Source organism: Pyrus communis, chromosome 15 (assembly GCF_041283825.1).
Source record: "Pyrus communis isolate YQ-2024b chromosome 15, ASM4128382v1, whole genome shotgun sequence".
Lineage (NCBI taxonomy): Eukaryota > Viridiplantae > Streptophyta > Magnoliopsida > Rosales > Rosaceae > Pyrus > Pyrus communis.
Window position 1 is genome coordinate 16540683 of NC_142579.1, and position 9471 is coordinate 16550153.

The window sequence follows — 9471 nt, forward strand, 5'->3', positions numbered from 1 at the left end:
TGGGCAACACAATCTCTCCACATCAAGGAGCTTTTGTTAAAGGTCGACAAATTCTGGATGTTGTCCTTATTGCAAATGAGGTGGTAGAAGAGGTAAGGCAGAAGAAAGAAGAGGGATTGGTGTTCAAAATCGATTTTGAAAAGGCTTATGATCACGTCGAGTGGAGATTTTTAGACGAAGTTTTACAAAGAAAAGGCTTTGGCAATAGATGGAGGAAATGGATGCAGGGATGTCTAAATTCTGCAAATTTCTCCGTTTTGATCAATGGGAGGCCTAGGGGAAAATTTCATGCTTCAAGAGGTTTGAGACAAGGCGACCCACTGTCACCTTTTCTTTTTACCTTAGTAGTGGATGTCTTGAGTAGATTAATGGAGAAGGCTCAAGAAAACCATCTGATCAAAGGTTTAGGCATTGGGCAAGAAAGGGTGGACATCTCTCACCTTCAATTTGCTGATGATACCATTTTCTTCTTGGCGGAAGATGAGGAAGTTTGGTACAATTTATTAGAGGTGCTCAATTTATTTTGTACTGTTTCAGGGTTGAAAATCAACAAAGCAAAGTGTTCTTTGGCTGGAATAAACTCAGATTGTGAGAAATTAAAAAGGATGGCAGATTCTTGGGGTTGTGAGGTGGGTAGTTGGCCAATAAAGTACTTAGGTCTCCCTCTTGGGGATAGGCCAAGAGCACTTATGTTTTGGGATCCAGTGGTAGAAAAAATGGAGAAAAGACTTCAAAGTTGGAAGAAGGCCTTCTTATCCAGAAGAGGCAGATTAACTTTGATTCAATCCGTTTTGGGATGCTTGCCAATCTACTACATGTCCTTGTTCAAAATTCCTTGCGGGGTGATTGGACGCCTAGAAAAACTAATGAAAGGGTTTCTTTGGGAGGGGGTGGAGGAAGGAAAGATAAACCACCTGGTGAAATGAGAGATAGTTATTAAAAGTAAGGAGGAAGGGGGTTTAGGTGTGGGGAATTTGAGGAATCAGAATGAAGCGTTATTGGCTAAGTGGTTGTGGAGATTCCCAGAGGAACCATATTCTCTCTGGCACAAGGTGATAAGAAGCAAGTATGGGCTGCAGGATACTGGGTGGAATGCAAATCCTCCATTGCGAGGTTCAAGTCGAAGCCCCTGGAAAGATATTTCGTGTGGTCTCCAATCGTTTCTACGATGTTGCAAGTTTGAGGTGGGCAACGGGGAGAGGGTGAGGTGTTGGGAGGATGGTTGGTTGGAAGGGGGACCATTGAAAGAACAATATCCTAGATTATTCTTGCTATCGAGAAAGCACAACCAGAACATCACAAGTTTTGTGGATCTTTCTGTCAATTCTTTGAGCTAGAATTTTGATTTCAGGAGAAATTTGAATGAGGCGGAGATAGAAGAGGCGGCTAGATTATTACAGAAAGTGGAAAATGTTCGCTTGTCTCAATCAAGAGCGGATTACAGAAGGTGGAAACTGGAATTATCAGGATTGTTCACTTGCAAATCCTATCGCTCTTTCTTGAGCAACAATGGGATTGTGCAACATTTTCCACCCTCTTCTCAGATTTGGAAATCAAAAGTTCCTCCGAAGGTCAAAGTTCTTGTGTGGCTAGTGGCTATTGGGAAGCTCAACACTTGTGATCAAATTCAAAGGAGAAGTCCTTTTATTTGCTTCTCTCCCCATTGGTGCAGTTTGTGTAAAGCTAAGGAGGAGAGTGTTAACCACATTTTTCTTCATTGTTCTTACACGATTCAACTGTGGTGGAAATTGTTTCAGGAGGTTAGAGTTAGTTGGGTCATTCCAAAGGGTTGTTTTGAGCTTCTAAGCACCAATTTTGAGGCTCTAGGAATTGGGAGGAAAGCTAAAGCTTTGTGGGGTTGTCTGGTGTCGGCAGTTTTTTGGAACATTTGGTTGGAGCGTAACAAAAGATTTTTTGAGGATTATACTGGTGTGGGGGTAGCAGATCTATGGGGAAGAGTAAGATATTGGGCAGCCCTCTGGGCTTCAGTTTCGAATGATTTTAAGAATTACTCTCTTTCTCACATACTGTGGGATATGTTAGCAGTTGTAAAGTGATTTTGGTTGAAATTTTCCTACTTGTAGGGGTGGGCACGGTGCGGTTCGGTGCGGTTCCACCCCTAAATTGGAACCGGAACCGAAATATATTAACGGTTCGATTCGGTGCGGTTCCACTTAAATTTATGACTAGAACATTACGGTTCGGTCTACACCGGTTCCGATTCGGTTCTTGCCGGTTTACGGTTCCTAATAATAAATTATTTGAACACCAAATCATCATGCATTCAAATACATCTTCTAAAACTGATTACATAAAGTTGCATACAACACATCTTTTTTAATGCAAATGTCTTTGGTAGTGGCACCAAGTCAACAAAAATAGACAACTAAAATACATATGCACTGGTCAATCAGTCAACAAACAAAAAAATGATGAAACAAATTGCAAGTTTTCAGACTTCAGAGAGCAAGCAAGAAGCAGCAGCTCCTGTACACAATTTTTCAACCTATTTTTCAACCTATTATACCATGACATGTGTGTGTATATATAATTTATTTATTTATTATTAATAAAACGGTTCAGTTCGGTTCGGCCAGTTCTTGGTCATTCGAAACCGGAACCGGAACCGGTTTGAACGGTTCGGTTCGGTTTTTCACTCAAAGTTGACTTTTCCGGTCAACACGGTTTTTTTCGGGTTTTTTTCTTACAGTTCGATGCGGTTTTGCGGTTTTGCGGTTTTTATGCCCACCCCTACCTACTTGTAATCAAATCCTCTTGAGAGATTTTCATGTTCTGTTCTTGGTTGATTTCTTATCCACTTCTGTGTATTTCGCTTTTCTTTTTTAATAAACTGTTATAGTTTCTTCTAAAAAAAAATACATAGTTAAGAGCAATTGTGGGACCATGATTCAGAGCCGGAGTAAGGCGGGTAAGAATACGAATACCTTAGAAGTCTGGTCATGGATTCGACAACTTCCGCAGTGTAGCTGCACAGACGGAACAGTGATGTTACTATTATCCTAATTCTAGAGCAGTGGGTGAAGTTCGACGATTTTGCTGAGATTGACCTTGCTGAGATTGACCAAATCCAACAAGGAATCACTAAGTTTCCTATATTCTTGAAGTCCTTACAAGATTAATAACCTCTCATCTCCCTCATTTTCTCCGGTGGTTGACCATCAATAATCACAAGCGACAGATTTCTTTTCCGACTTCATTATCATTCCACTCTGATTAGTTTCTCTTGGATTTTCAAATTTCGTATCGATTTTGTCATTTCCGGACTGTAGGTTCACGCATACTTTTTGAAAATTTCGTATACAGAATTAAGGATTTTTTTAGAGGGGTTCAATTGGACTGGATTTGACGGATCCTTTCATCTTCTGAGTTCACCACTCACTTCAAAGGAGTCAAACCTAAGTACTTCACTTATACATGAATGAATAATATTTATACTATGATGATGCTATGCTGGAGTTTCTTGCAAACTTATAAATATGACCAAAATAGTACGGTACCTATCTCCTTTTGATTTCACTTCTTCCAAGGCTCCACCACCAACAAACTACAATACTTAATACTTAGGTCCTTGATGATGACGAGTGCAAGTCCACAAGGGCTACACCAACCTCTCCACCACCTACAAGGCCTGCCAGCCAAACACCCCAAATTCCCGGATGAGGATCCTCTCCAGATACAGGGGATCCTAACAATCAATTTATCTGAACCGTTTATTGTACATTGTGCGACCAGCTTTCATTAGATATTTTTTGTGTTTAATTTTAAATAAAAAATTAAAAAGATTTTTAGCCCCATGATAAGTGCTAAACTGATAGAATGAATTGATCCCTATGATCCTGAGAAACAGGATCCAAATACGATCCTGTTACCAAATCCCCTACCCCTCAACGGCCTCATGGCACATTTCTCTCAAAACTTGATCCTTGAAAACACGTTTAAAACATAATTGTTTGGGGTCATTGTCTTATTCAAACCCCAAAGTAAAAGAAACAAAAATTAAAGAAAAAAAATAGATGGCACAGTTTATAGCTGGGTTCCATAACGATAAAATTTTAAAATGTTGTGTTTGTTATTAAGCAAAAAACAATTAATAATAACTATAGAAAAATTGTTCTTATCTTGTTTTGCTAAATACATGAAAATTTAATAAGAAAGGATAAGCAGATTTAACACCTTTTGTGCGTGTCAGCCAGCCAAAATTCCCAGAAGCCTTTGTTTTTGTACTATAATATTATATATCTGTCGAGTGTGAGGCTCTGCCCATTTTCACCAATGCCTGCCTTGATGAGAGCCACTTCCGCCGCCTCCTCCTCCTCCTCCTCCACTGCCCTTGTTCCTCGCAATGAAAGAATTCTTCGGCTTTGGTATCTCATGGATGTCCATCACTTGAATTGTTCTCTGCTTTTTCGCTTCACAAAAAAGGCACATTCCAATCAACATTAACACCAATGTAATGAACTAAAACATAGAAAAATAAAACCAAGAAGTCGAAAGTTAAAGAGCAAACCATTTTCAGCTTCTCTATAATTTGCCTGAAGTCGTCTTCTTGCAGAAGCCAATCTATCAGAGTCTAAATCGCTTTCCTTCTGCCCCATCTGTCTCTGCAAAAATCAATTAAGAGACAAAACAAAACTCAGTGAAAACAATTTACTTCGAGTTATGGCTTTAGAATTCACATTATGAAGCAGCACTGAGATTACTTACAGTTGCACTCGACTAAGCTATATATTGAACTAATTGGCTTAGTTGAATTCAGTTTCTTATATTTTGGAAGTATAAGCTTCATATTTTATATTATCTCCCTCAAAAGTTCAGCATCCAAACATAGAGTTAGATACTCGAATTTGGTATCCATACATTTTGAGGAGCAGAAGCAGACGCAGGGGTCGATTGCGTAGGTTTTGGTGGAGCAATCCTCCTAGGAACTGCCTTTGGCTTGCGTTCTGGTTCTGAATAGTTCTTGTCTGATCCAGAACTCCCATCTGTGTGAAAAACGATAAAATTAATAATAATAGTAAGAAAGTATTAACAACACAAACGGACCCAGCTAAAATAAACTGCAAACGAAGTGTAGAATCTGATTCTATACTTACTGTGAGGATTTGGAGAGTATGCAAAATCAGGAACCTGAAAATTAAAAGAACTGAATATTAGAAAGCAAGAATAAAGGACAGCCACTAACCTTTATCCAAAATAAATGTTTCATTGACCTGGTGAAGACCATTTTGGGGAATTTTCTGCTGAGGTGAGTCTTCATCAACTGCAAACAACTTGAGTTAAGAATCAAAGTGACTAGGGCAGGTTTGCAATTTCTGAACATCGATTTATGTTTTCCCAAGAAGAGAAATTAAATTAATTAATAAGGAATAAGGATCTTATGTTTACCCATGGCTGAAGATGATGGTTGTTCTCCATGTAACTTGACCCATTGATTCACAATACCTTTCCATTTACTGTAAAAAAAAAATTAAAAAAGCAACCAAATAAATCAATAACTTATGTTTTCTTTCAATGTCCTCCAAACTAAAGACTTTCACCGCCAACAAGTGAAGAGCAACGATATATGACATACTTGATAATTTGCTTTGCCAATCTCCTAACAACATCGCTTGGATGCTGCTTCCGCAATTGACTCACACGCTTTCCAATATCAGCCTCCTAAAGATCCCAAACAACTAAAAATCACAAACTTGGTGGAAGTTTGTTTTCTCTTTATTAACCGTGGAGTGGGATTCAAAATTGGAGAAGGAAAAAAAATTAAAAAGACTAAATCAAGAGACAATTGGGGAGAGAAGTGTTTTTCTGCTTATAAGAGCATATATAAGAACAGCCCATAATTACCTTGAGTTCTTGGACTGATATTTCCATATCTGCTAGACTTTGAAGCAACTCAACCAGAGTATCCTCAGACTGACATGAACAAAGTGGCTAACAATCAATACAAAAAGAGGCGAAAAAGGACAAGATACAACTAAACCAAAAAAGGAAATGAATTGAAGACTGACAGAAAGAGAAATTGACCTGATAAGGATCCTCAAGATGCTTCTTGATGTCTAGAATATTCTTCGTCTCATCATCAAACAACCCTGCATAGGGATCCAACTCCTCCTCATCCTCCTCATCCTCCTCACCACCATCTCCACCAACAGACTGCGGAGTGTACGGTGAAACTGCTTTGGGCTGGTTAACATTGGGCCCATTAGGCTCATCAGCATCGCAGTTCGGGCATTGAGGTGGAACAGAAGCTGTGGCATAGAGGCGCTCGACAATGCCATCCCTCCGGTGCTTGAGCTCAGTGCCATAATCGGCCAAAGCGACAGCTATGGCAGTGTCCATGAACGTCCATATATCCACTCCCGAGCTTTCTAAGATGGTCCGGAAGTCGTCGTGGTCCATTGTGCCGGCCTTGTAGTCAAATACAAACGCCGTCTGCTCGATTATGGATTGTTTTCAGATTTTGAGATTGCATCACCAGATCATGAATGGAGTTATAAAAGTCTAATCATCACAAGAAACAACATCCAAATCTCCAAAGGCAGAGATCTGAGTCGGTGTTGTAGACGTTTCAACAATCCAAGCTCCAAAGAGAACTCCCAGGCAAAAGATCAAATTGTCTGAGTCAAGATGAGAGAAAACTGAATTGCTTTCCGGGTTTGTGTGTGAGTTCCTTGATTCTTTGTTCACTGTCCAATTAAATGAGACTTGGGGTGAATTTTTCGGACAATTGAGCAGGCAATGGCCATACTTCCAAATCCTATATGAACCCTAAAAAGTGGCAGAAAAACTCTACATTCTTTCTGCCCTCTATCAAATCCCACCAAGCAATGTCCAATCAAAATTCTTTACACTTTATCGCTTTCACAAACTGCTGAAACCGGAAAAGAAATAGACAAATTTTCAGTCGAAAAAAGGGTTAATGAACCATAGATATCCATTTTTAGAGAACGTCAAAGCTCATGTAGTGCTATCAGAAAACCAAATACATGCAGAGCACCCAAATGAAAAAGCTTACTAAACTAGAGAGCAAATGAAAAAAAAGATGAAAAACGGATAGAGCAAAAACAGTAGAGTCCTGTAAACAATTAAGCAGCTTATCATCATATCAGCAAAATTCAGATTAGAGAGTAAACACACACTAAATACAGAGATAGATACACAATACAGCAATTCAAAGGAAAATATTAAAATCTCTAATCTGGAAAAGCACATGAGCAGCCAATAAATATTTAAATAAACAGCAATTAAAAAAATAAAAAAAATAAAAAAAAGGACAATCTGAATTCAAACAGAAAGCAACATTTAAACAGAATGATGTTTACGATTTAGATAACATACCAAAATTAGACAACTGAAAATCCCTAATCTGGAAAAAAAAAACAAAAAAATTAAACCCTAATCCTACATTCAGAGAAATTTATAAAGAAAGTAATATAAAAGGAAGTCAGATCTGAGGAAAGATAGAAATGGAAAAATACCGAGGAGAATGAGAGAAGGAGATGCCGTCCAGCGGAGGAGGGAGGAGGATGCTGTGAGCTGTCTTAATTCCTTCTTTTGTCCGGTTTATTTTACAGATAGAAATAAAATCATGGAATTTTCTGAAAGGCGAATCAGCACGTAGTGCGACTGTGCGAACCCACTTTTGACCTTTCGATTAGCTAAATTTTAATCCAATGGCCGTTGATGAATCTGAAAAGCAAAACCAAGTATGCAAACAAAAATAATCGGATAAAGTACAAAAAACAATCTTAACAATTGGTCTCACGACATTTTCATAGCTCATCCTTTTAAAATAATAATGACATACCTCATCTTACGAATTTGTACCAATGTCATACTTCCGTCAATTTTCTGTTAATTTCTCAGTTAAATAATAATATGGCTTGATTCGAGACTCATTTTCTATTAAAAAATTATTAAAAACTAAAAAAAATCATTTAATATTTTTAAAATATTAAAATAATAAAGAAAAGTTCAAAAAAAAAAAAAAAACCAAACAAAACTTCCCCTCCCATCTTCATCTCCCCCATCTTCATCTCCCTTCCTCTTCTTCCTACATGCTGCAACCCATAAAAAAAATTAAAAAATTAAAAAAAAAAATTTGTCCCTTCACCCCCCTCCCCCGGCGCCCTCTCTCTTCTCCCCCATCTTCATCTCCTTTCCTCCCTACCTGCTGCAACCCAGGAAAAAGAAAGGAAAAAAAAAATACACAAAACTTTGTCCCTTCCACCCCCACCCCCCCCCCCGGCGCGCGCCCTCTCTCTTCTCCCCCATCTTCATCTTTTTTCCTCATCTTCCCCCTATCTGCTGCAACCCAAAAAAAAAAAAAAAAAAAAAAAAAAAAAAAAACCAATTATCTTCCCTCGCACCCACACCCAACCTCGTACCCACCCTCTTCCCTCCTCTACACACCATTCCTTAATTCCACACCCATTCCCCCCATTTTCTCCGCGCCCCGGTTCTCCACCTGCCGAATTGACCTGGCGAACGAGATCTGGGTTTTTATTTTTTTTATTTTTTGTTTTTCTTCTTCTTCTTTTTCCTCCTCCTTCTCCTTCTTTCTGGGTTGCAGGGGGTTGGATTTTTTTTTTTGGGTGGGGGGTGGGGACGAACTAGGTTAGGGTGTTTTTTTTTCCTTCTTCTTCTTCGGTGGGGTTGGGGGTTGATGGGTTTTCAAATTTTTTTTTTTTTTTTTTTTTTGTTCTTCTTCTTCTTCTTCTTCTTCGGTGGGGTTGGGGATTAATGAGTTTTCAAATTTTTTTTTTTTGTTTGGTTGAAGATTAAGCAGGGAAGAAGATGAAGATGGGGAGAAAGAGAAAGGGGGGAGCCCTGGTGGAAGGGACAAAAGGTTTTGTTTTTTTTTGTTTTTTTTGTATTTTAACTTTTCTTTATTATTTTAATATTTAAAAATATTAAATGATTTTTTTTTTAGTTTTTTTAATATTTTATTAATTTTTTAATAGAAAATAGGGTATGGATCAAGTCACGTCAACATTTAACTGACAAATTAACGGCAGGCTAACAGAAGGTATAACATTGGCACAAATTCGTAAGATAAGGTATGACATTATCAAATTTTCGGTGTCTTCTTCTTCTTCTTCTTCTTCTTCTTCTTCTTCTTCTTCGGTGGGGTTGGGGGTTGATGGGTTTTCAAATTTTTTTTTTTTTTTTTTTTTTTTTTTTTTGGGGTTGATGATTAAGCAGGGAAGAAGATGAAGATGGGGAGAGAGAGAGAGAAGGGGGGAGCCCTGGTGGAAGAGACGAAAAGTTTTGTTTTTTTGTTTTTTAACTTTTCTTTATTATTTTAATATTTAAAAATATTAAATGATTTTTTTTTTTTAGTTTTTTTAATATTGTATTAATTTTTTAATAGAAAGTGGGGTCTAGATCAAGTCACATCAGCATTTAACTAACAAATTAACGGCAGGCTAATAGAAGGTATAATATTGGCAC

The 9471-nt window shown here is 38.0% G+C and overlaps 1 protein-coding gene across 5 annotated transcripts; it reads right to left on the minus strand.

Annotated features, from left to right (window-relative positions):
• Positions 1 to 4071: 4071 nt before the first annotated feature.
• LOC137741197 (putative mediator of RNA polymerase II transcription subunit 26c) lies at positions 4072 to 7709 on the minus strand. Of its 5 annotated transcripts, XM_088686432.1 has the most exons (11): positions 7497 to 7604; positions 7357 to 7384; positions 6043 to 6889; positions 5863 to 5931; positions 5594 to 5679; positions 5407 to 5474; positions 5232 to 5281; positions 5115 to 5148; positions 4879 to 5003; positions 4529 to 4622; positions 4072 to 4430 (listed from the first exon to the last, which is right to left on the minus strand). In XM_088686432.1, exons 3-11 carry the CDS (start codon positions 6415 to 6417, stop codon positions 4288 to 4290), a joined length of 1044 nt encoding a protein of 347 aa, XP_088542558.1. In that variant the 5' UTR covers positions 6418 to 6889; positions 7357 to 7384; positions 7497 to 7604; the 3' UTR covers positions 4072 to 4287. The 5 variants fall into 5 exon arrangements, with proteins under 5 accessions (XP_088542558.1, XP_068337104.2, XP_088542557.1 ...); XM_068481003.2 differs by lacking the exon at positions 7357 to 7384 and having other exon boundaries at positions 6043 to 6704; positions 7497 to 7709; XM_088686431.1 differs by lacking the exon at positions 7357 to 7384 and having other exon boundaries at positions 6043 to 6886; positions 7497 to 7657.
• Between the last annotated feature and the right edge of the window lie 1762 nt (positions 7710 to 9471).